The 26753-nt window shown below is 41.2% G+C and overlaps 1 protein-coding gene across 1 annotated transcript in view; it reads right to left on the reverse strand.

Annotated features, from left to right (window-relative positions):
- The window catches only part of scospondin (subcommissural organ spondin), a 133396-nt gene that overhangs the window by 78935 nt on the left and 27708 nt on the right, over positions 1-26753 (reverse strand). Inside the window, exons 28-55 of the mRNA XM_038692256.1 lie at positions 26448-26679; positions 26174-26326; positions 25550-25687; positions 25258-25440; positions 24981-25131; positions 24130-24289; positions 20742-20790; positions 20057-20161; positions 19776-19903; positions 17701-17821; positions 17451-17578; positions 17096-17237; positions 8057-8227; positions 7652-7832; positions 7380-7455; positions 6816-6837; positions 6565-6685; positions 6189-6402; positions 5857-5998; positions 5506-5682; positions 5118-5345; positions 4723-4878; positions 3544-3702; positions 3298-3462; positions 3014-3205; positions 2698-2820; positions 1323-1452; positions 861-986 (exon numbers count right to left, since the gene is read on the reverse strand). Of these exons, the coding sequence (XP_038548184.1) occupies positions 861-986; positions 1323-1452; positions 2698-2820; positions 3014-3205; positions 3298-3462; positions 3544-3702; positions 4723-4878; positions 5118-5345; positions 5506-5682; positions 5857-5998; positions 6189-6402; positions 6565-6685; positions 6816-6837; positions 7380-7455; positions 7652-7832; positions 8057-8227; positions 17096-17237; positions 17451-17578; positions 17701-17821; positions 19776-19903; positions 20057-20161; positions 20742-20790; positions 24130-24289; positions 24981-25131; positions 25258-25440; positions 25550-25687; positions 26174-26326; positions 26448-26679 (4073 nt within the window). The remainder of the gene's footprint in view (positions 1-860; positions 987-1322; positions 1453-2697; positions 2821-3013; positions 3206-3297; positions 3463-3543; positions 3703-4722; positions 4879-5117; positions 5346-5505; positions 5683-5856; positions 5999-6188; positions 6403-6564; positions 6686-6815; positions 6838-7379; positions 7456-7651; positions 7833-8056; positions 8228-17095; positions 17238-17450; positions 17579-17700; positions 17822-19775; positions 19904-20056; positions 20162-20741; positions 20791-24129; positions 24290-24980; positions 25132-25257; positions 25441-25549; positions 25688-26173; positions 26327-26447; positions 26680-26753) is intronic.

Raw genomic sequence — 26753 nt, forward strand, 5'->3', positions numbered from 1 at the left:
TCATTTGGGCATTCAAGTGAGGAGTGAAAAGCAGCAGAGAAATTGAACACCTGAAAGTCTTTTATAAATGTCATATGCTATTTCATCACTGTATTCACTTCTGAGAAGTTTTGAGGGAAGAAACAAACTGTAGATTTTGAATATTTCATGAAAATTGATAAGAGAATCAAAAAATAATTTTAGGGTGATGATGGCGCAGTGGATAAGACACATGCCTTTGGAGTGAGACCTCTGACATATATAGCAATTGTAAGTCGCTCTGTATAAAAGCGTCAGCTAAATGAAAAATGTAAATAATTTTTGGAGTTGTGAAACTCCACAAGCGCCTGTGGGGTGACTAGCGACCAGCCAGTCACCTCACAGACCCCTCTGGCCCCACAACACCACAGACCACTGCAGTCAACAGAGTAGATGAATCCAGCAACATAGGAGTAGAAAGGCCCACAACTGTAAGATAGTTTTAATGTTCATACACCTGTTGTTCTGTCCTTACATTCTGAGTAATGTTGTAACATTTTACCTTTAATGGAGAGACATTTTGCCCGTGATATACAGATAATTCTTGGCTTGTGAAATTTCTTCGTTTGGATACTTATAAAATCTAGCCGTCTATTCTCCAAGTTGTCTATTGTAGCTTTAGAGCAGTTAGAAAGAGTGCTATTAGAGAATACAAAAGACATCAACCACAGGAAATAAGTACATAATGTACAGAATAATTTATTAAATTCACCATAATCACACTTCTGTTGTGAAAAGAGGTGAAAGTGAAAGGAGGCTGAGATAAGGCCTTTGAAAGTTGTTTGATGTTCCAAAAGTAAGTAGCTTTACAAATCGGATTATGATGAATTAAACAGGCTCACCTGAAGCGTTGCTGTAGCCCCAGACCACAGGTTACATCACATGGTGACCATGACGACCAGGTTGACCAATGACAGGTCCCCACACAACTGGAGGTGTCACAAGTTATTTGTCCATCTCTGCACAAACTGGTGGTGAAACACATACATTAGCCTGTCTTTACATTTAGATTGTCTTCTTGTTTCTATTGTCTTTTTTTTAATCAACATCAACACAATGCTACATCAGTCCAGTGGTCCGAGACATTTCTGGGAAAAACTTTGTCCATCAACTGAAAAATATTACTCCTCCTCCAAAATAAACAGTTGCAAAAGTAAAAATAATGAAGAAATTATGAGTGAATTATTATTATTTATTATGTACAATTTAAAATACTTATAATTTCAGGAATACCATCAGTTTTGAAAACATAGCTCGCTTTTCAAGTAGAAAATTAAAAAAAAGAATGAGTCTATGTCTCTCACCACGTGGTACAGTGGTCCCTGCTGACCGTCTGTCCTGGCTGCAGTGTTTGACCGTCCCACAGACAGACACATTGGCTGGCATTCACACATCGCCCACCCTGAAGGTACAGACCATCAGGACAGCGACACCCTGGAGATGAATGAATAACATGTTAATCAGCATTTCAGCTACCAGTGAATGAACCTTCAGGGAGCCACTATCGTTCCAGCAAAAATATCCTTTAATACAGGTTTGTTGCTTTTGAAAATGTTTGTATTATTGAATAATTTAATAGAGCATATGTAATGGAAACAATCAGGAATCATAAACAACAGACAATTTCATTCAGTCTTACTGAAAGTTTCCAGTAAATTATTCAGTGCAGGCATGATTTCCCTCTCATTTCTTCTCTCCTCTTGTGTGTCTTTTGTTTGGGGAAGTAACCTCTTTAAATGTGCATGTGGCACCTTTTCACCTCGATGAGAAATGAATTATTTTTAATTCTGTTAGAAACTCCTGGACTTTAATAGCTCCGGTGTTTCAGCAGGTTTTCTGCTCATGTTCAAAATATTCTGCAATTCAAAATCCATCCCACATATCTGTGTTCTCTGACAAGTCCAGAAAAACAGTCATAATATTACAAGACTAACGTCATCATTTAATGAGTATTCATAATATTTTTTCTGCCTGTCAGTCTACCTGCCCTGTACTCTGCTGTGCATTACGTTATTGCTCTGCTGATATAGTAGTATCCCCTTTAGACTTTGTTTTTGCATGGCACTTCCCACTCAAATGCTATATATGTAGTTATTAATTCAACTGTATTGTGATAGTGTACCAAGGTTATTATCGTTAACAAAAACTAATGCAATAACAAAAACTAGAAAAATGTGAAAAAACTTTTTCAATAATAAAAATAAAAACAGAGCTTTACAAAAGAATTAACTGAAACTGTATTGCCTGTTTGCAAAACAACTAAAGTCAGCTAAAATTATAGAGTAAATTACTTTAGTTTTTCATCTTAAGCCTAGTATTTTCTTTGGATATGAAATCTATCTTCCAAATTCTTGGCTGTGCCAGTTTTCAGTCCACACCCCTCTTCTGGCATCAGAGTGGTGAAAATCAGGAAAAAGCTGTCCGAAAGACTAAAACAAACTACTGAAACTAACGCAAACCTGCGTTAAAAACTAATTCAAACTAAACTGAACTTGAATACAAAAAGTCAAAGCGAATCAAAATAAAAACTAATAAAAAATGCTAAACTATAATAACTTTTCAATGTACCCAAAATTATGTCAATCTTTCACAATAATATGACATTATAAAGGAGACAATGGCATCACTCCACACACTTATGTCCATAATGACACCCCATCAACCTCCCATGTGTCCTACCTGGTATACATGCTGCAGTGCAATTGCTGGTCAAGCTGAGATGTGAGCACGTCGCAGGACAGGGCTCTACCCTCCCAGCCTGGCAGTCTGCTTCAGTCACCAGCACCATGCTGTTCACACAGCCTGGACAACCAATCAAGGGAACAGAAATAATTCAGACAGTTTACAGACTTAATCATGCAGCAATGCAGTAATCAAGGTGGTCAAAGCAAGAGTAGTGGACTACCATCCTCAGGCTAGAAGAGAATAACTGAAGAATTTAAACACCAACAAGAGATTTTACAGTTTGAACCCTTTAATATTGAGTATGAATCACCTGTCTGTGTGCTGATGTCTTTAGTGCAGGGCTGGCTGTTGCAGCTCTGGCTCTGCAGGGTCATGCCCTCGCAGTCCCGCCCACCATTCTTGGGAGGAGGAGTAGAGCATGTTCTCTTCCTCTGCCTGACACCACCTCCACACTGAGCGTCACACTCCGACCACTCTGTCCACAATGACCACTGACCATCAACTACGAAAGGAGAGAATGAGATAACCGTTAAATAAATAAAAAATACCGTGAAAGATTCATCCCATTTTTGACCTCAGGTTCAGAGAACAGACCTGGGCATGCTTGGGGGAAACATGCTCGACTGTCAAACTGAGCTCCACCACAGGCCCCTCCCGGCAGAGCTTCCCTCAAAATATCCCTCTGCCGGAACAAGGAACCCAGACCACAGGTCACACTGCACGCACTCCATGCTGTCCATGGGGACATGATGCAGTCCACTAGAGGAGAGGAGAGGAAAAATATCAGTATGTGCCTGTTCTGTCCGATTATGCTTTTTTTGAAGTGGCAGAATATCTTACCACAGTCTTTCTCATCTGATCCATCCACACAGTCCTTCTGCAGGTCACATCTGCGGTCCAGGTGAACACACTCCCCACTGCCGCAAGAGAATTGCTTAGTAGAGCAGGGGCCGGACACCGGGGGGGCCGGTGGAGTCACCTCTGGTGTGACTGTGGTGCCTGATAAGATATGGGAATACAATAATAGAACTTTCTTCAACTTAGTTTTATAAGGAATAACACATCAATTAATTTATTCCGAAGGATTTGCTTATATGTATGTGTGAGGTCCATCATGAAATTACAGTAAAAATCTATTTTTCTCCTCTCGCTTTCATCAGGTATTTCTGCCTCTGGAGCCATAGAGTCTGGTGATTATTATTAGTCCTATTATTATTAGGGCTGGGCAAGTCAACATGATATTCTAGTTTTAACGTATTAATTAATTAAAGCTGTGTGCTGTATATCACATACTAATACTTCAAGACAATTCAACTTGCGTGAGGCGAGCACAACCATGGCAGTTTCACAGGAACGCGCCCACTTGTTGCTACACCTTGTGCTCGAACACGTCACCTCAGTCAAACAGGGACACTTGCTACTGAACATAGACTGTTTATGCTGCTGTTAAAAAAAAAACAACAAGAAAACAGATTTCTATACATTAACCTGTTGCTCAGAAGGTGCCTGTTATGATCGTGGCTCTGGACTCTGATGGTAACTTGTTTAAGTGAGATTTACAAGAAATATTTTATTGCTACTGTGTAAAGGGAATACTAGTAAAAAGCACCTTATTTGTTTAAGGGGTTTGCAAACCACATGTTATTTCACTTGTGTATATAGCAGTACATTTATATTAAAAGTGCGTAATACACTACTTATTCATTATTCAGTTTTGTGAAAAACAATGCCATTAATCACAGAAAATCATGTGATTAATCACAATTAAATATTTTAATTGCTGCCCATCACTAATTATTATTCATTGCCATTGCTATCATTATTATTAATTTCTTTATTGATATTTACATTATTACAGCTACAATTAATATTATCTCTATGTGGAACTTGAATTGTGCTGTGTGTTCGCTTTTCCTCCTGCCAATATACACATGTACATAGATATATATAGAGAATAATTCCAAATCTATTCTTCTGTACTTCCACTAGTCTGCCCCCTGACAGGTTGTTGATGCATACCACAGCGTTCTTCATCTGATCCGTCCAAACAGTCCTGTCTGCCGTCACACACCTGCGCCGAGTCAACACAGCCGAATGACTGGCATGCAAACTGCCCCTCCACACAAAGCACTCTGGGTAGGCCACCATCATGAGGGGTTGTAGTGATCCAAACGCCTGTAAATAAAAAATAAAATAGACGTTACAACATATGTCTATTCTGTCTAAAGTGTTAACCCATGGGTTGTGTCTGATTGGAGGATAACCAGCAAGGACCCCTGGGTAGACAGATGGTGTGGTGGTCAATGGCCTGATCATTTAGGACAAAAACAGAATTGATCAAAAGTGTATTGCAAACAGAAACACCAGAAAAGGAGAGAAAAAAGTTTAATTCCTGATTAAAAAAACAACAACACTGAGTAAAAAGTAGATTTGATCGGCAACTGTACCTTTACTTGAGCTTGTAGTCTTCTGAAGTCCAGGTTGACCTGTGACCCCTGGGCTAGGTACACCAGGAAGGCCACCGTGGGAACTGGTGATATGGAGGCCAGGGGCACCTGTTGTACTGTCGCCACGGAAACCTGGTCTCCCTGTTGAGCCTGTCTGGTTGTGCAGCCCCGGAAAGCCTCTAGTTGGAGCCGTACCTGAAGAACAGTATGAGGAGAAAGAGACAGAGACAAAGACAGATGTGGATAAAGGAAAATGTTTTTGTTTTCACTTAATCACATAAGGAGACTAAAAATTTGTGTTGTGGCTTGATAGAAGATGAAAAATATATTGGACCTAATATCGCTTAACTCTCACCACAGTTGATCTCATCAGAGTGGTCGGTGCAGTCCGGTCGACCATCACAAAGCACAGAGACAGAGATGCATTCTTCACCATGCCCGCACGCAAACTGGCCTGGCTTACAGCTCTGCACAGTCACTTTGCCACCACCAGAGGGAGACATGGTCACACTGCTGGGGGTCACCAGCTCATCTACAAGATCAGAAGAAAAGGGTTGTTTCATATGAACACTGATGTGGAGTAGGTGATACTGCACAGCACTAGTTCTGTAAAACAAAGAACTTGTAGATGCGCGCGCATGCAAGAGGAACTGGGTCCTGAGAATTCTGATTGTTATCGTTTAGTGCATTCAGTCCAGTTCCTCACCTCCTCTGCAGCCCATAATCTCCACACGCAGGTAGAAAGTGTGTCTGAACTCCACAGGGATGATACGCAGGTAGCGAGCTCTGACCAGCCGACTGAGCCAGCAGGTCACAGGGGTCCTTCCCACCATCCGCACCTCAAACACCTGCACATACCAGGGGACACTTCCACATAAGTACATAACTTGTTGGATTTTTCTGGATCTAATCTAATCACCACCAACACTGTTAATTGGTATGGTATCTATCTATCAATCTATCTATATATCTATCTAATTACAAAAAAACACTTGATGTTAAATATGGCTCTAAATTTTGAAATCACAACACACATACCTTAGCAGGGCCACCAGGCTTCCCATTCTCAGTGTAGTCTGTGAAGAGACTGCTGTGCAGGGCAAATGCCAGGCGGTATTTAGTGAGGTAACCCCACATGCGTTCACTGCCCTGGGTCACCACCCCTGATACCCATGTGGGCTCCAGGAAGTCTACCTGAAAATATGGATGAGGATCTGTAGGCAATGGGCTCCATCCAGGCTCCATAACCTGACTGCACAGAAGAAGATTTTTTTGCATGCTTTATATTCTCAGTTTAAAAAAATAAAGGGCAATACATTTAAATAGCTTTAAAGTGCATGCAGAAAACCACATCAAATGTTCAGGCTATTATATGCTTTAGGGGCGACAACCATACAAAGATCAGATCACTCACACATTAGGGGCGATGTTTAGGCGTCCAGCATCAGCAGGGTTGTTCTCATGATGTGAGGATGAGGTCAGCTGACCATAGCGAATTCTCCCATCCTCCAGTCCAAGGGAAGAGGAGCAGATGCCTGCAGAATGATTAATTTTGGCACAGTTAAAACACAATACATTAAAACAATAATTGAATTTAGAAACTAACACAGGCTGCGGTTCTGAAAATGCACACAGAAAGTAAATCCATCGAATCTTAACACTCACCACGATAACCTGGTCCCCCATCCTGTGAATACATTAGAACATAAATTAAGTGTATATTGATATATACCTATATTAACACCTGTAATCTTTGGGTCTTGGCTAATTCTGGCTGAAGCAGTTCTATTATGCGTGTAAGGAGAGGTGGGAAAAGAGGGCAGCCCTGTCTTGTACCCCTTCCCAAAATACATTTCTCAGTATCAGTAAATTATTATTATATTTAGCTGTAGGGTATTTATATTATATTTTTATAAAATCTGTAAACTTGACTGAAAAATGTATATTTTATAATACTCAAAAAAACAAATTAAGATGATCACATGTTTTTATAGTATCACTAGTCATCACTGAAATCTTTAAGAATTACATATACTAAAGCATGTTCTTGTATTTGTGGGTATCTGTTTTTAATTAACCGTGTGATATATGGTAGAAGCTTTGACAATAAAAAAAAGGTTAGATTACATTAGAAAGAAATTAGGTGATCATAAGGACATATTGAGGCATACACACAAGTGACAGAAATGCAGAATTTGGAGAAAGTGATTAATTTAAATGTTTTCTTACCATTGGTGTTACTGCAGGATGAGTGACAGCAGCCATGGATGGAGTCCTTAGAGGAGCAGGGGTGGGTGTGTATGGTCTGTAAAGTAGCACGATGAATCAAGATGAGAAGATACATAAACTACTTCTTGATTACTTTACATGAATGAAATTAGAGCTAGATAAAAAGAGATGAGAAAGAAAGTAGAGCGGATTAACAACAACAACAACAACAACATGTTTTATCAAATACTACAACTATTACCACTGCTACAAATAATAATAATGCCCTCCACCTGTCTGACTGGGTAGTGAAGTTGCCGTGGGGATGGCAACCGGTTTCATCCTCTCCTTTGGGACAGTTGGGGGTCCCATCACAACGCTGCCCTGCCTCAATGCAGCCCCCTGTTGAGGGGCAGGAAAACTGACCAGCAGGGCAGCTGCGTGGACTGGTGGCTGTAGGAGACGGCTGCGTACCTGTATGTCGGGAATGGTCAGACTATGTAAGAATCATTTCTATATTCAGTTTTGGTAAGTGTGACTTGCATCATGACAAGGACAGGACAGGCAAAATATCACTTAATAAGCAACTTAACAGCTGGTTTCCTGTCCACAACATCCAAGAAACACTTTAAAATTGCACAATTGCATGGTTCTTATACAGTAAATACTACTCAGATGTATTAGGTTGGAAAGCTCACCACAGTACATCTCATCTGATCCATCTCCGCAGTCATTGACTCCATCACAGACAACTCCCATTGGACCTGCTGGCACACAGCGACCATTTTCACACTGGAACTCCTTCTCCCTACAGTCACCCACTGGGGGGACAGGGGAGGGGGGAGTGGGGGTAGACAACCAGTGGTAACCTGGGGAGGAGAATATTTGAATCACATTTCAGAATCAGAATCAGCTTTATTGCCAAGTAGTTTTTACACTCACAAGGAATTTGTTTTGGTGACTAGGTGCCAAAATATACAAAATATAGAAAAATAATGAAGACTATGTGCTATGTGGCATTTAATTATTTACACGTGCATAAACAAGTGCTTATGTGGAAACAATGACAGGGGAACACAGCCTTGAGGGGAATCGGTGCTGATGGTCCAAAAGTCAGAGACATGTTTAGCCTGCTTCACATGCTGCCTCCTGTCGGACAGGAAGTCTATGATTCACCTGCAGGTGGACTCAGACCCACGTAAGGCTAGTGCAGACTACAGGTGCGTTCAAGATGACGGTGACTGACTTTTGCCGACTTGACAGTGTAACGTGAGCTGCAGGTGACTGCAGGGGCGGGGTATAAAAACGGCGCCATCAAGTCGGACACATTCTACCTGCATCAGCCTACTGTGAGCTTAGATCAATGACTGATCTCGCGGCATTTGCAAAGAAAAATGCCGCGAGATCAGGCAATAGTGTGGTTTCAACTTTGTGCAGCCAGAGAAAAGCAACCGACTTGCTCCCGCGAGGTTTTAATGTCATGTGACATGGTGATGTTTTGCAGCGCCGGCGAAAGTCGGACACAATTTCTAACCAGCATGCCTTATTTTAAGTCCAGCATGCATCACGTTAAGTCAGCGCTGCCCAAACGCACCTTACACAACTTTAAGCGTCGGCAGATCGCCATGCTGTTCAGACTACACAGCTTGCTGTCTTGTGAGGGAGTCTTGAAGTCATTGTGGCGTTCACACTACACAAGCTGACAACGACTGTCACCAGTGAAATAACTGATTAGCACATAGGTAGCAGGGATTGTCTGAGCTACAGAGAGAGCTGGAGGTGAGTAAAAAGTCTTTTGTAGTGACAGAGTAGCTGCCTGCTCTCTTTGACTGGATGTGGACTTCAAGTCGGCCGACTCCTCCAGATATTTGGCATGCTAGATATCTGGCTGACGTCTGCGATGTGTCAGTGGTGAGTCGGGGAGCCGTTTTTTTTAATGCGTTTAATTGGCGAGTGCCGATCAATCGCTGATTTACCCCCTATCACAGCCCTAGATTGGAGCAAGACGGGCTTAAAATCATGTAGTGTGAACTAGGCTTTTAGCTGTCCTGCAGCAGAGCCGGGATGATAGTATTAAAAGCAGAGGTGAAATCCACAAAGAGGATTCTGGCATAGCTCCTGAGGAATCCAGGATTGAAGATGAAATAAAGGGCCATGTTAACTGTATTATCTAGCCCTGTTTGCTCTATAGGGAACTGCAGGGGGACAGGTCTGAAAGTCATTTAGTCTGGTGGTCCTTGATATTTTGGGGACAGGGATGATGGTGGAGGATTTGAAGCAGCTTAGCACATGGCTGCTTAGTCCAGCTGCTTTGTGAGCGCTCTGTCTCTTTGATGATGGCATCATTGGCAGAGAACTGGTTGCTGTCTAAGTACAGTTGTTCAGCTTCTCACACCTGTGGCTCAGGAAGTATTCTTCTTTAACACGAATATACATTTTGATCTCAAGAACGTATTAACAATATTTTCTCCTGTCCCGCTTTATTAATTCTTAGAAATTGTAGAATTGTCTAACTGCTTGTCACATTGAGAGTGTTGACATTGTAAAAAGACATATGACATATGATTTTGCCTCTTCTGGAAGAAATTCCCAGGCTATCCACTTTCGAATCTATTTCAGCAACGATTTAATTGTATTTTACGAGGTCCTGTGAACCTCAAGCTATTATCGAATTTTTACCTTTTTCCTCATTTTGTTTGTTTAAAGTTATTACCTCGTTTAAAGGGGCATTATGGAGTTTCCAGCGGCCACTAGCGGTGCGGTTTTAAGATTGCTACCAGGCTCGTAAAGATTGTTTTAGGATTAATCAAAGCTATCCTCATGTAACCCGAGCTCCCCCAAATGGACAAAATAAGTAGTGCATGCCATCATCCTGAAACTACTGACAATTGTTTTCCTTTTATCAAATTCTGTAAAACTAAGAACGGTATACCCGTTTGACAATTAAGGTTTGATTGTGGGAAGATATTTGATTACAATATGCACAAATAGATTTTTGAATAGATATATTAAAAGTTTAAAGAAAAGACAGTTTCTCAGGAAACCGGAGGGGGCGTGGGGCCGCTTTTTTTATTTTCTTTGGTTTTGTTTTGTTAAAAGGTTATCAGACCGTTTAGTTACACCATTTTAATTCAAGAACGACCAACTTTTTAAGCTTTATTCGTCGAGCTAACTTCCACTGATCCCACCGACGACCCACCCAAGTGGGCCCACCAGCAGTAACAAAGGACAACCAAACTGCTAACCCGATCCAGGGTTGAAAAGGCCCCCACGGCAAGTTTCTTCAATAAGCCGACAAAAGACGGACCTCTGGAGTAATTCCCTGGCAGAGAAAGCGACTGGCCGACGGCTTTAAGCTGTCCTAACCGAGAACGCACGGAACTCCACCAGCGTGGGGCCGCCTACCAACAACCTGGCTGGGAGAAACGACAAGCGGTAAGACCAAAACCCTGCATTCTGTGGTCAGTGATGTCCAATAGTTTGTTAATAGATTATCTTTAACTCTTAAAACTCATAGCTTGCGTTCATTAGCTGCCTGTGTGAATCAAATTCTCCCCACAATAGAAATGTACATCCTCATTATTTAGCCATTGTTTAATTCTTTGATGTATATGTAACTGCATTTTTATGTCACCTTAGTTAATAAATTTCACGTAATCACAGGAATTGTGTGTGTGTATTGCCTAACTCCAAGTCCCTGCCATGAGAATTTACCCCTTCGATATGAGACTGACTGATTAATTTAAGATAATTGAGTGATTATTAACTAACTGATCACTAGTGAATAATTGTATAATTATTAAAACGCTACCCAGAGGTCCGGAGACTCTGGGTGAATTAAATCTCTGGTGGTGCCCCGCGAAACAAGAAGCTTTATGAATTAATATCCCCTGAATATTAAAATTCATAATTTTGTATTAATTCTCATAAGTTTATTAAAACATAAGTAGACATGCTACATAATCCATGCTCGTTACATGATCACGGTACATTTACTGCATTTAGCCGACGTGCCACAGCGTTAGCTTGCCTGCTGCTTTCAGTAACTATCTTTACTATCTGTCTATCTTTCACCAGAGGCTCAGCATTGTCAGCACAGCTAAATGTATTGGATGATAACGAAACGGGTTGTGAGCTGGGCTGATTTTAGAATAAGATTGTGTCACACTTTATATTAATAAGACGGCAGTAAGTAACTTTACTGGAGTGTTACTGCATGGCTCTTCCTCTGGGTTGTTGTCGCTGTGAAGTTGTATGTGGGTCACGTTAGTTACAGCAACTGAGAGGTGGAGAAGCTGTGAACCTGAGTATTGGTAAAACCACAATAAACCTAAAATGAACGTTACGAAGCAAACAGCAGCAGGTCCAAGCTACTGTAGCGCTAACTGACTGTTCCTGGCTGCATCACTATAGCCTACAAAACAAATCGCTCCACATTTGCTTTTTACGCTTACATCCTTTCTTACAGGCTAAATCAACAGCGGTACACAGGATAGTAACATGGGTCGCGTTAGTTGGTGAAGTAATGTGGAAAGCGATATAACTTTAACATCAGCAACTGCTCGGCGTTAGCTGGCAAGATAACGTGACTTTCTCTGTGTTTCTCCATCTTTACTATTGCTCACTTTGTTCTTCCTCGACATCATCTGCACCCGTTTGGTCTGATGGTCTTCAGCATATAAACCTTTATTGTTTTGCGTGGAGCCTGTTTTATGGTGTTAGTGGACTGCATGTCGTTAGCTGCCGTGTTGTCGCTGTGTTACGAGAGAGGCTCAGGAGCACGTACAGAGCGGAATCCGACCCGGAGTCCCCACATTAAAAGCAGAATAGTGGCTGATGCAAGCAATGGAGAAAACAGGCATGTGCTTCATTTCTAAATGAGTTTTGAGCCCATTGACAATCAGGCAATGGAAATTTGAAACATTTAATAACTTACATATAATCCCTTTAAATGAGTATCTTTTCATTAAGAAGCAACCAACAAGTTTTACCTTTTGAAATGTTATCTTGTTTTGAATTAACTTTTACCACTTCATCAGCCAACAGAGTTTGTAAAGTATTTCAAACTAATAGCCAACCAGTAACAGAGAGGACATCAAGCTTTGGACAGTGAACCACAGATCAGAGCGAGCCACATACTGTAAGGCCCAATCCCAATGTCCACTCTCACAGACTTTGAGCCATGTTCCTGGGAAGTCCGTGAGGGCTTAGGGCTGTCCCACTGTCAAATCGTCAAGTGCACGAGGGATCTCTTGCGCACATTTTGAGCCCTTTATAGCCCCTTTCGTAAGTCCGCATTTCTGCCGACTTTGGCAGAGGGAATTGCCCACAGTTCATAGTGGTATGTCGTGAAACATGGGAGTTACCAGGGGAAGCCTGGCAGCGAGAGAAATATCACGGCAAATTCGCGTTATAAGAGAAGAAGAAAACAATAAACAAACAAGCATCAACACCTACGCTGATGTTAAAATTGTTGAAAGTTTTCTTAACTTAAGATGGTGCATAGAACACATGAAGTCAGAGGAATGCAATCACCTTATTACGCACTTCGTTTATTCAACTATTTATTTTAGTTTTTGCTTAATGATGCTGTTTGACCAACAATAGTGTATTGATTAATTACAAATATATATTTACATTTACCTCTCCTCCACTCTGTAGGGCAAGAGCCTGCAGGACTTAAAAATCAGGCAAAAACATAAAATAAAACGTGTGCAACTTGTTTCAGCGTTGTCAAGGTAATGTGATAAAGTGGCAAAGGGCTGTCCCGTTCCTGTTTACAGCATTTTGAGCCCTTGTAGCCTCTTAAACTCAATCATTTTCCAAGTGATGTCAGTAAAGTCTGTGAGGGTTCAGAGTTTAGGGCAAGCAGGAAGCTTCCGGTCTACAATATGAAGCGAATGCGGAAGTCCCTGAAACCTACATTCTATTGAAAATCCAGCAGGGGGCGACTCTTCTGGTTGCAAAAAGAAGTCCGGCTCCATTAGAAATAATGGGAAAATGACCTTCTCTACTTCTCAGCTGAATAATTACCCCAGTAAACACTTTCCTGATGAGTTTATGGTCTCAGTCGCTAGTTTCAAGTCTTCTTCAATACAAAATTATGTTCATTTAGTAAATTATGGTCCCATTTATTTTAAAATAGACCAAAAAGCAGAGTATGTTTCAGGGCGGGATTATCTATGATTGACAAGTCGTTACCATAGCGACCTGTCAATCAGGCTAGAGCCGACTCGCACCCTCGGCACTGTGGAAATTTTACCAGCGTCGTTGAAAAAGCTTATTAGGAGTTGGCTGTTCTCTGGTGAGTACATTTAGTTTTAAGACTGTTGTTCGCTAGACAAAGTTATCAGCCCTGTTAAAATGACAGTTAACGTGAGTTACAGTTGCACCTAGCTAAACAAGCTAGCTAGCTCCGCACATGGCCGTTAGCTCCGCCGTATCGTTACTTCCGGGCACTTCCTGGTTGCAAAAGCTTGACATGGCGGCACCCAACTCGAGGCATCAAAACGGCAGTCCACAAACCAACGGGTTACGTCACGATGACTACGTCCATTTCTTATATACAGTCTATGGTTTAGGGCTTAGGGGGGAAATTGGGATTGGGCCAATGACTGTTTCCTGCTGCTACCAGAAAGCGAAGGACCTCGGAGCAAATCAGCTGTTCTAAACATCAACTCCTGCCTCTCTACCTTCTCATGGGCCTCACCTCTTAAGAAGGATGCCAAACAGCACTGAGTCGACGGACAGTGTGTGGCCTTTGAACCGGTTGAGGAAACAGCAAACAGTAAGGCAAAGATTGATATTCTGTCGTCAGGTCAATGTCCCCGAAACTCCTGAATTTATAGCTTAATTACAACTTGGTGATTGCGTTAGGATTCACCAACTGCTCTCCTGAGCCTTTTGGTGTGCAAAGTCATTTATTAAATCTTTAAATCCAGCTGGCAGGCAGGGCCTTCTCGATTGACAGTATGGCAAGTCCAGATTAAGAGTGCCAGAGAGCTCTTCAGGTAAGATTTGATAAGTTTTAGTTTGTAAAATAAAATCGTTTTGAAAAGGCCACAGTCACTGGAATTGTTTTTTTTTAAACAGTAACAGTGCAGACTAACCAATGTTACCCCAAAGCTTGCAGCGATGCAGTTGTCCACAAACAATATCTAGGTTGGTTGTTTTGTTTTCACTCTTCAGGTGCTGTCTATTAAACATCCGCGAAATGACAGGAGTTTTGTAGGAAATGTTGAGGTTGTATATTTTGTAAATTAACTCACTTGCAAAAAAGTCCATCTGTTGCAACGAACAGTGATTCAGGCTGTAGAAGTTAGCATGTGTCCGGGGTCACATAACGTTACTCATGCACAGCATCACCACGGTGGAGGGCGCAATGCTGTTGCTAGTGGCAGGTGTCCCCTACGACTCTTTTTATTCACAACTCGTGCTTGCTGCTATCCTGTGTTTCTTTTTAAGGAGAATTAATATTTTTGGTGGCTTTGCTTGGTCTTGCTCGATTGCTTCTTTCAATTTTCACTTCTGAAAACCACTTCTGTGTTTTCACTCCGTTTCGTGTTCATTTCCCAGTTGCTACACTAGCTAGCTACTCTTCTGTGTGGATTTTGCTACGCAGACAGTCAATCAATTACCCAGAATTCTATACGGGCCCACGTTACTCATCTTTAACATAAAATTCCATGAATTCATCCTTATTTAAACTTAATTTAGATGGACCTACTGTAGAGATATGTGGCAATAGTGTTTGAGTGTCAAAGTATTTCATGTTCTTTTATTGTTATTGAATATGAATGAAATCAAGTGTGAGACAGAGACACCATGAAGTAAGAAGCTTAATTCACTGACTACTACAAAAACGTACTGTGACATTCCACAAAATACTTGTATGTAAGTGATACTAGTGTACATGATTAGATTAACTCTTCTAAATTAAAATTATACTAATTTAAGAGGTAAATTACGGGCCCTGCAACAATTATGGGCCCCTTTGCAACTGCATTTCCTGCATAAACAATAGTAGTTTTACTGTCGTTCTTTTGATAAAATGTATTAAATTGTAAAACAGAATTCAAAAAAATTAAAATGGAAAACACAAAATTTGGGAAAAATTAAAACAGAATTCATAGGGCTGTATCTATGGTCTAATTCGCCTAATATCTGCATGTAGCATAACCATAGCAAGCAGGAGGTAGTAACTTTAGCGGTAAAAACGGCAGAGAAAAGGAGAGAGGAAGGGGGAAGGTGACGAGCATACCGTAAAACTTTGAATAATAGCCCGGGCTTTTATTTGCTAAAATCACTGAATTGACCCTGTGCACACATTCATTGACCCTTTACAGTTTGCTTACCAGCCTAACATCAGTGTAGATGACGCTCTTATCTACATGCTCCAGAGGGTTTATACACATCTTAACAACTCTGATGCAACTGTAAGAATTATGTTTTTCGACTTCTCAAGTGAGTTACTGGGTGAAAAAATGAGGACAATGCAGGTGGAGTCGGAACTGATAGTAGAAAATAACTGAGGAATTCATTGTACCCTGACATTTTAGAAATAGTATGATAAGATACTTGTAGTGATTTTGGGCTACTTCTTTATTCGCTTTATTCTTCTTCTTATATTCTAGGACTCCAGTATATTGTAGCTTCGTTGCGTTACTGTCCACTTAACGAATTATCTTATGTATTTATTTTTAGACTTTTTTGACAAATCGACTATATGGATTGTGCTGTCTGTGTGTGAGGACTGAATGTGGTTGCTGCTACTGTAACAGTTTTTTAATTTCCTGCAAAGGATCAAATAAAGTATCTATCTATCTATCTATCTATCTATCTATCTATCTATCTATCTTTGGGACAGGGGTCCATATGGGACAGACCTTTCATTTCTTTTGCACTAAACTGAAACTACTATGAAACAGTTTATTTATTTCAAACAGAATAATACTAATCACAACAACAACACGTTGCAGGATGAGAGAAGTTAGCAGACAGAGAGCGATGGACTTCACATGACAGGATTCACAATTTGGATAAATTTTTATGAAAAGCTCTTTTGATTCTTTTGATGGGTGGATCTTTACAGACTAAAGGAATATAAATAATCAAGGAACGGACACATTCGGACTTAACAAGCGGACTTAACGAGCGCTTCAAAGGTAACAGCAGTCATCACTTTTTTTCCTTTCCTATCTTGTACCAGGCAGGTTACACCAGTATATCTATAAGAATTAGACTTTGGGGCTCGTTGTTTCCCTTAAATGAACGGAACTATTGAATTGTGGAGAATCTAACCAATCTAACGATGTGTAGCATGTTAAGGACATATTGATAATATTTTAAACATTAATATTTGTATTAACGATCTAAGCAGCTTAGAAGCCACTAAAGCAGGCAACCCCGTGGGGCTTAAGAGATTTTATACATACAAAGAACTTCTATAAAAACTAGACCAGGTGTTAAATTGAGGCAGGCGTTTATTGTCAAAATGTGTTCCCACACCAGGCCAGTAAACGGGGTAGGCGGCTATTTATTGAAGTTTTACGGTAAACAGACAAAAATTATTTCCGTAGCATACCTGCTTCATACACATTCACACACCGATGGCACACTTGAGGTTCAGTATCTTGCCCAAGGATACGTCGACATACGTGGACAACCTCTCTACCCCCTGAGCCAGCTGTATACTAAATCCTGTAACACCAGCAAAGTACCATTAAACATCTACTAACCATCTCTACAGCCCATGATCTCAAGACGAAGGTAGATGCCATTCTGGAAGTCGTGTGGCAATACCCGGACAAACTGAGCCAACACCATCCTGTCCAGTCGGGTCTCTGCCACCCCTTGATCATCATGGTTACCCTGAAAAACCTGGTGGGAGAATGGTAATATATAAATTTCAAGATCTGAAAAAGCAATGGCAAATGGTCCTTCATTGTATATGATAAAAAGTTGCATGGGCTATCCAACGAAGGTTAAAGTCAAGGGCAACTGGACTGACTGACTTTAACCTTCGTTGGATAACTATGACCTGGATGACTGACAATCTTCATAGACATCTTGTATGGACTAGATTTGTCTAACCTTGGCTCTGGGTCGGGCATCAGTGACAAGCTCTTTATAAGTGAACCACTGTCTACCATCCTGGCTGAACTGGAGGTAGAAGCTGGATGTGAAGGTGCCAAACACACCACCGCCCTGGGTTAGCAAACCTACAGAAGGGCAGAGAGAGATAGAAAACATTTTCTTAATTTTACTGATATACAGTACATACTCTCACACAGGAGTACACAAGTATTTCAAACTTTACTTGTTTTAAGGCATGAATGCTTACCAGTGATGTTGTATGGTTTCAGCAGGTCTATCTGTAGGTAGGGGCTTTGTGTGTTGCTACTGTGTCCCTCAGGACTCCGCTGTGGTAGATCCTTGTACTCCTCAGGTTCTGGACTCCAGCCCTGCAGATAAATGCTTTGCAGATTACACATCGTGTTCATGTTGCAGCAATTATGCTTTGGTGTTAAATGACAACGTTAACATACGGATATTTAGTAGGTAATGTAAACAATCTTAGTTAAGCATGTTAGCATGATAACATTTTGTTAATTAACACTAAGCACAAAGTACAGCTGAGGCTGAATGTCATGTTGCATTCCCATCATATGGATTCCCATGTTAATGACTTGCAAGGATGTATAATTACAGAGTTAGTCATGTGAGGATTAAAATACTGTGTAAGATATTTGGTCATAAACCAAAATATTGGAAAAATAAACAGTTACAAAACAAATGTGTTAGAGTGGCCAATAACTCTAGCTGGAATGCTCATAATGCTCATTATTTTAAATCCTGTAACATTTTTCAGCATCAATAAACTAGGTTTCAACGTTTGGACAAACTGTATTGTCAATTAAGGGAACAGAGATCTGGAACAAGTTACCAGATGCCATTAGGGAATGTCCGTCTTACCCTAGTTTTAAGGACCATCTCAAACAATGGCTCGAGACACATCAAATTTGTGGCCACTAACTGACCCTGTTGTACTGTATGTGTATGTTTACCGTACTAGATGCAGTACTTTACTGTACTAAATAGCACTTTAAATTACATAACCCTGTTTACAAAATTGTCTTTTATTAATATGATGTTGAAAATGATGGTGTCTCTTAAATTGTGTTGTATTACCTTGACAACCTGCTGTGTCACGATCCTCTGTGTGTCTTGTTGGGGAGTCTGGTTTTTGGTTCCAAGTCTTTGTTCCTAGTCCTGTGCCTTAGTTCAATGTCTTAGTATTTGCTTCTAGTTCTTTGTCAGCATTATTTTGGTTTAGTCTGCTCTGTACTCTGTGTTCTAGTTCTGTGTTCTCGTTTAGGTTTTGTCTGTTATGATCCCTGTGTTATAGTTGGTTGGTGTTTGTCTGTTTACAAGGGTTTCTGTTATTGTCTGAAGTTAGATTCTTGTCTGCTATTTTGTAACATGTGCTGTGTCTGTGTTGGTTGTTACTTTGCCCCATGTCTGCCTGTCAAGTGTTCCGTCTGTTCCCCCAGTTATTACTCTGTCTGCTTGTTTCTCTGTTTTCCCCTGCTCTCTCTCTGCCTGCCTGTGTCTCGTTAGCCTCATGTCCCTCATCTGTGTGTCTCCTCCCAACTCGTAAACGCTGTGTGTATATATCCTTGCTTCTTTCCCTCAGTCTTTGTCCGGTCATCGTAGTGTTCACACTCAGTCTTGTGGTATGGAAGAGTATTCTGTTGGAGTCTGGATTACCTGCCTTTTTGGACTTTGTCTGTACCTTCCAGTGTCCGCCTATTTTTTCCGTAAGTGTTAATAAAATCCCAGATCTCTATCTCCTGTTCCAGTGTCTTGCGTTTGGGCTCTCTCCTGTTGCACTTCATCCAAAACCCTGACATGCTGGGGACTACCGATTTACATTGCTGGAAAGCTGAGATGTCATTGATAGGCACTGTCCCTTTTAATTAAATAAATGTAAATGAGGTATGATACAGCGAATACACGTAGTGCAAGTATGTTATTAAAAATAAATTTCTTTCTTGGGCTATTATTTCTAGTATTCCTTGTTTGGAAAAAATACTTTCTTTTAGATATTTTAAACAATATATATGTCTGTTTGCAAATTTGAGGCAAGCAAATACAGCTGTCTTTAATTTGAGTGTTAGGTTGGTTCCTCTAACAAGTCCTCAGGGTTTTTTCATCTCACCTGTGCATTTTCTTACATTATTGTGTATATATTTTTTTTCTTTTTTGATTATATGCACAAATACAGAAGTAATGTCAGAGAGTAACCAAAGACATTCCAATGCATCCCCTAAGATACCCTGAATGTGTCAACTGCCATGGCAATCCATCTACTAATTGTGCATCCTATAAATCTATCATTATGCTTGGTGTACCTACCTGGAGGTCCTTATGCGAGTCCCACCCATGAAGGCGACCTGCTTCTGGGGGATGACCAGTCTGGTGTGAGGAAGCACTGAAACTGGAGGCCGGAAGAGACTGAATGCCCAGAGGAGCCCAACACTCATCTGAACAGAGGAGGAGGTATGATTCAATGAAAATTACAATAATTCAAAATAGATAAACTCTTGGATAACAATCATAGATGCTAAAAAAGTTCAAATGCTCTTCCTCCTACCTGTGAACTGCATGAGCAACTGATATTAAAAAAAGTAACTTACCTCGAGGATCAAGTGGATATGTGGGAACCAGAGGTGTAGTGCCCTCTGCTGGCTTGGAGGTCACAGTTACAGGGCTAATTGTCACAAGAATCGTGTCATTTCCTCCTACAGTTGGTATTGGAGAATAGAAAAATGTTGGAGAACATTAATTTCATTATTGCAATTTTTGCCACAACGAACTGGACCTTATGTCGTGTGTACTGCAATTTTGTTGTTGAGTAATTACAAAGAATTAATTTGATCGATCTCCGACAGACAGCATAGGCATTTTTATTTTGTAGGCATCAAGGTAATGAAAAGAAGCATACCCAACAACACAGTGCAGGAAGCAGAGAAAAGTGTGGTAGAAGTCTAACCGATCTAACAATGTGTAGCAACAATGTCTATACTGACAAAAGTTTAAGCATTTGTATTTGTATTCACAATCTAAGCTAAAGCGGGCGACCAGGTGGGCTTCAAGAGGTTTTATACATCCAAAGAACTTCTATAAAAATTAGACGAGGCATCTTATCGAGACCTGTGTTTATTTGTCAAAGCGTGTACCCACACCAGGCTGTTAAATGGCTATTTGGGACCATTAATTTAAGTTTTACCGTAGTTGTGTATAATTGGTGAATGTAAACAATTGTATTCACCATTAAACAGGAAGACATTTAATTCGTGTAGAAAGCAGAACAGATCTTACCTTTGCAGTAACAGCACCTGTCTCCCTCTCCAGGTTCCAGACTTTGGCCCTGCACAAACAAATGAACACTCAACATTTGACTTACAACCAACTACACCTCACCCATCCTGATCTACCTCCCAACAGCAATCAAGATGTGTGTTAGCTCTTTCAGAGACAGAAGGACTTTCAAACTTTCAGTAATCATCCTCGCCCCAAGAAACCCTCTTTCACAGGACTCGATAACCGCTAACAGGCCTGTCGCCCTGATGTCCGTGGTCGTGAAATCCTTCAAGAGACTGTTGTCAGCTCAATCTGATCTGCCTGACCACATCTGGAGGAAATCTAGCTGTCAGTCACACTGTCTTAGTGTGACACAATCACAATCTGGCATCCATTCACAAAGTAAAATTATAGCCTACAGATATTTGTTTTTAGGAAGGCTGATACTGTGACATGAAACGCAAAACATGCGTTATTTTACAGAACTGCGTGAAAGATTTGAGCAATATAGGTGGGAAATGAGTGATATACACCAAGAAATAGCTGCATGTGTGAAGGGTCTGCATTACTCATCTGTGCAGCTGATCTACTGTTAAAAAAGCATACAATTTATTTAGTCAGAGTAGCTTACACACCGGTACTGCAACACACCAGGACAAACTTTTCAGACTACCGCTGCCTTCCAAAAAAGATGTCGTCAGCAGAGAGTAGCCAACCAAGTAATGAGGTTTCTTTAGATAGAAACAGTATAATAAGAAATTACATTTACTTTATTCTATTCAGTTAAAACCTTGTTATTGTGAATATAGCCCCTTATCAAAAGAACTTATTCGGATACAGATCACATTTTAATACCAGGTGTCTGAGAGGAGTCACAAAGCAGTTACCATACCATGGAAACCTCTGGTGGTTGGAAAAAAAAGCTGATTGTGGTGATGTTGCAGTGGATAAGACACTTATGTGTGTGTTTTTGATTTTCAAAATAAAATCCCAAGATGGTAACCTTATCATAACAGGAAAATCAGGATGAGCCAGCCTTTTCAAAATAAACCCCCCCAATGGTCACTGTATGTAACAGGGAAGCACCTAGTTTTACAAACTAAAAGCCAAACCAGATAGGAGAAACGCATGAATACACACATTTGTGTCCCAGTAGGCATCACAAACACAGCCTTTGAATGCAGCCAAAGACACACAGCTGATTAAGATGACCTAATTAAGTCAGTTTGACACACACACACACACACACACACACGTTTCTCCAACCCCATGGGGACAAGGACACCCTAACCTTAACTATCACAAGTACATGCCTAACTTTAACCCTAATGGTGGTTTCACATACAATGTGAAGCACGTGATTACATACATGTCAATGCAAAGACACGAATAGACACAAATTCCCGCCAGGCAGCGCAAAGACTACACAAGGTTGTACACTGCTCAAAGAAATAAAGGGAACACTAAAATAATACATCCTAGATCTGAATGAATGAAATAATCTCATTAAATACTCCTTTCTTTACATAGTTGAATCTGCTGACAACAAAATCACACAAAAATGATCAATGGAAATCAAATCTGTCAACCCATGGAGGTCTGGATTTGGAGTCACACTCAAAATCAAAGTGGAAAACCACACTACAGGCCGATCCAACTTTGATGTAATGTCCTTAAAACAAGTCAAAATGAGGCTCAGTAGTGTGTGTGGCCTCCAAGTGCCTGTATGACCTCCCTACAACGCATGGGCATGCTCCTGATGAGGAGCCAACTCCTGGACAGTCTGGTGCAACGTAGTGTTGGTGGATGGAGCAAGACATGATGTCCCAGATGTGCTCCATTGGATTCAGGTCTGGGGAACGGGCGGGCCGGTCCATAGCATCAATGCCTTCCTCTTGCAGGAACTGCTGACACACTCCAGCCACATGAGGTCTAGCTTTGTCTTGCATTAGGAGGAACCCAGGGCCAACCGCACCAGCATATGGTCTCACAAGGGGTCTGAGGATCTCATCTCGGTACCTAATGGCAGTCAGGCTACCTCTGGCGAGCACATGGAGGGCTGTGCGGCCCCCCAAAGAAATGCCACCCCACACCATTACTGACCCACCGCCAAACCGGTTATGCTGGAGGATGTTGCAGGCAGCAGAACGTTCTCCACGGCGTCTCCAGACTCTGTCACGTCTGTCACATGTGCTCAGTGTGAACCTGCTTTCATCTGTGAAGAGCACAGGGCGCCAGTGGCGAATTTGCCAATCGTGGTGTTCTCTGGCAAATGCCAAACGTCCTGCACGGTGTTGGGCTGTAAGTACAACCCCCTCTGTGGCCCTCATACTGTTTCTGACCGTTTGAGCAGACACATGCATATTTGTGGCCTGCTGGAGGTCATTTTGCAGGGCTCTGGCAGTGCTCCTCCTGCTCCTCCTTGCACAAAGGTGGAGGTAGCGGTCCTGCTGCCCGGGTTGTTGCCCTCCTACGGCCTCCTCCACGTCTCCTGATGTACTGGCCTGTCTCCTGGTAGCGCCTCCATGCTCTGGACACTACGCTGACAGACACAGCAAACCTTCTTGCCACAGCTCGCATTGATGTGCCATCCTGGATGAGCTGCACTACTTGAGCCACTTGTGTGGGTTGTAGACTCCGTCTCATGCTGCCACTAGAGTGAAAGCACCGCCAGCATTCAAAAGTGACCAAAACATCAGCCAGGAAGCATAGGAACTGAGAAGTGGTCTGTCGTCACCACCTGCAGAACCACTCCTTTATTGGGGGTGTCTTGCTAATTGCCTATAATTTCCACCTGTTGTCTATTCCATTTGCACAACAGCATGTGAAATTGATTGTCAATCAGTCAGCTTATCTGTATTGTTGGGTCTGGTGTCATTTTCCTCTTGACAATTGCCCATAGATTCTCTATGGGGTTTAGATTAGACAAGCTGGCTGGCCAATTAAGCACAGTAAAACCGTGGTCAGTTAACCAGTCACTAGTCAGAATGTTGGCAGATGCCAAATCCTGCTGGAAATCAGCATCTCCATACAGCTTATCAGCAGGTGAAAGCACAAATGCACTAACATTTCCTGGTAGACCTGCATATACTGTATGCATACATTTTGTGTATATCCATTCATTATGTTTTTATTTCACTATTTGCTTTGTTTACAATTTACAGAAAAAATAGACATTGTATGTTGTTGGTCATGTCTTTAAAAAAAATATATATAAAAAAAAATTATAAATGAATGCATTCCTATAAATACAGTGTGAGCAACTTAAAACAGGAGTCAAATTCCTTCTATGTGTACACATACTTGTCCAATAAAGCTGATTCTGATCACATACCCATCAAATATGGGCACATACTCAAGCAGCAGTAAGTGCATACACATAAGACACACACAATTCTACTCTTACCTGTGGGCATCCACTGACACCGTATGGACAGTAGGGGAAACACTGCACTGTAAGGTTGGACTGACAGTGACATAACTGGCAGTGGTCTGACCTCCATCTGTCTCCCACAGCATGGGACTGACCCTGGTACTCACACTCATTACAGGGGTCTGTCTGGCACCTGCATAGACACACAGACATGGTAAATGCATGCAGGAGTAATGGAATTAAATAGACTAAGTGTGTGGTGTTAGAAACTAAGTAAAATGCTATTTCTTAAAACAAGCCACCCAGAGGTTTTGTTAAATGTAGATGATTTCTAAGTATATATTTATTTCTATTTCAAATAGGTTATTTCTTAAAGATAGATATATATAACCAAACCATATATATATATATATATATATATATATATATATATATATATATATATATATATATATATATATATATAGCATGGAAAGAACCTGGAACTCAGAAGTGAAATGATGCAGTCCACGTGGCATTGAGCAAAGGGAGTATTAAAGGTGAGGGAGAGATTGTTAGGGTGGACCTTTTTCCTGTATCTGCAGAGCAGGGACAATCTCTCTGGCAACACCTTGGTTCGTCTCTTTAAAGATTTAAACCAAATTTAATATGATAATTTAAGACTTTTATTCAGATAATTGATTACCTAAATTTTTATTTTTTTTATTTTTCACTTATCATTTTTACATCCACAATAAAAAGCACTGAACTAAGATGACAGTTTATTGATTCTTTCTTATGTGTTTTGACTATATTTGGGGAACATGGCCAGACAAAAAGGACCGACAGTACCAATCTAGTAGCTGAAAAGTAGTTTATAGTCCCATGAGGAGAGGGATACATACCGACGGGCTTTCCTGTAAATTCCTCTGCACGTTCTGCCATCTCCATGCTTGGTGGGGTTGTTTGGGCTGCGGAACGACCACTGGACACTCTGAACACCACAGGGCCCCAAGCAATCACCCCACTCGGACCATGACGACCAGCCACAGTGTACTGCAGCATGACAAAGCTGACTGTGTATGACTGCTCAGACTTTTAGGCAGATGAAGAACTATACCCAGTATGTGGGTAGAAATGAATTGCATTTCTACCCACTTGAAATTAATTTGACAGACTCACCTGAACAGTCTGGGTTAGGCTGGCATCTCTGAGGCCTTCCCCTCTCACAAACACAAATTTCACAGTCCACCTTCATCTGCTGGCCCGGCCAGTAGCGCACACCTGCCACTTCACACATACAGTCCTCTGGTAACACACACTGTTGCATGTAGCTCATCACTTGGCCCTCCGGACACCAACAACCTGAAATGAGTTAATTGTGACATAAAAAATTTAACATGGCAATTTCAAAATGGCAAGAAGCAACAATTTATTTTAGAACACAAGATAGTCCAGATTCCTCCTGACTGACCTGAGGAGCAAGGTGCTGTGGGATCACAGGATGTCCCACTGCTGATGTGGGCACAGGACATCGGGCAGGGAGCACAGCTGTGTCTCACCAGCCCAGTGGGACAGCTGGTATTGACACATCCATCATCAGGACAAGGCTCTAAAGTGGGACAGGGAAGAAGAAAACACTTGCTATGCATTTTGATGGGTTTTTTCTTGTTTTTTTTGTTCTATTTCATGATAAAGTATTTACTCATAAATTATGCACAGATCGATTAGGTCTACATACATTTACATTTATTATTATTATTATTACAATTATTATGTTATTGAGATAACCACCTCTGAGATTTCTGCCTCCATCTCAAAACAATGTAGCTGAATGGAATTTTTTTTTGTCCCAGTTACTGTAGAAAGTCAGATCAGTTTTCATTTTAACTTTCTAACAACAAAACAGTCCTTGTGAAAACTCTTGACATGAGTTGTCTTGTATGGGATTTCGGGTGAACCAAACATTTAAAATGAACACTTTCTTCCTCAGTTTTATTGTGCAAGTTAGAGGTATTTATTTTCATATCTCCAACCAGGAAACTGACCTTCAGTATCATTAATTTCATCTAAACCTTAATTTACAGACAGCTCTTACTAATTTCCATGGCTAGGTTGGATGGTCCAGGGAGTTGGGAACAGTCTCGGCCTCCGTAGCGAGGACTGATGCATCCCCTGTGTCTGACCTGCACTCCACCACAACTACTGGAACAGTTCGACCAGCTCCCCCACGGCAGCCACCGACCATCCACTGGAAGTTGGAGGAGAGAGCATCACATTTTAGTAATATGTATTTATACATATTTAAACTATGCATTAAGACTTTAAACTGTTCTGAAACATATTCATTTTTTAGTTCATGTCCACTTTACCAGGACAGGTTATGTTAAAGCATTGCTGTTTCTGGAAGTCCTGCCCCCTACAGTGGCGCAGTGGGTCTCCTTGAGGGCACGTTCTCTGCCGGGTCATAGAGCCTGTACCACAGGAAGTGCTGCAGTGGCTCCATGGACCCCAGGAGCTCCAGCTTCTACAGCCCTGCTCATCAGTGAGGCCTCCAAGTGGTGCTGGTGAAGATTCTGGGCAGTCTACCACACCGTTACACACCTAAGTAATAGTGCAGGGTTAGTGAGCAAGATGGGTTGAATGTAACTGATGGGGGATGAGCACATTTTTGGATA

Source organism: Micropterus salmoides, unplaced genomic scaffold (assembly GCF_014851395.1).
Source record: "Micropterus salmoides isolate LMB-PRFRI ecotype aquatic unplaced genomic scaffold, ASM1485139v1 Ms_hic_scaffold_1, whole genome shotgun sequence".
NCBI classification, from domain to species: Eukaryota; Metazoa; Chordata; class Actinopteri; order Centrarchiformes; family Centrarchidae; genus Micropterus; species Micropterus salmoides.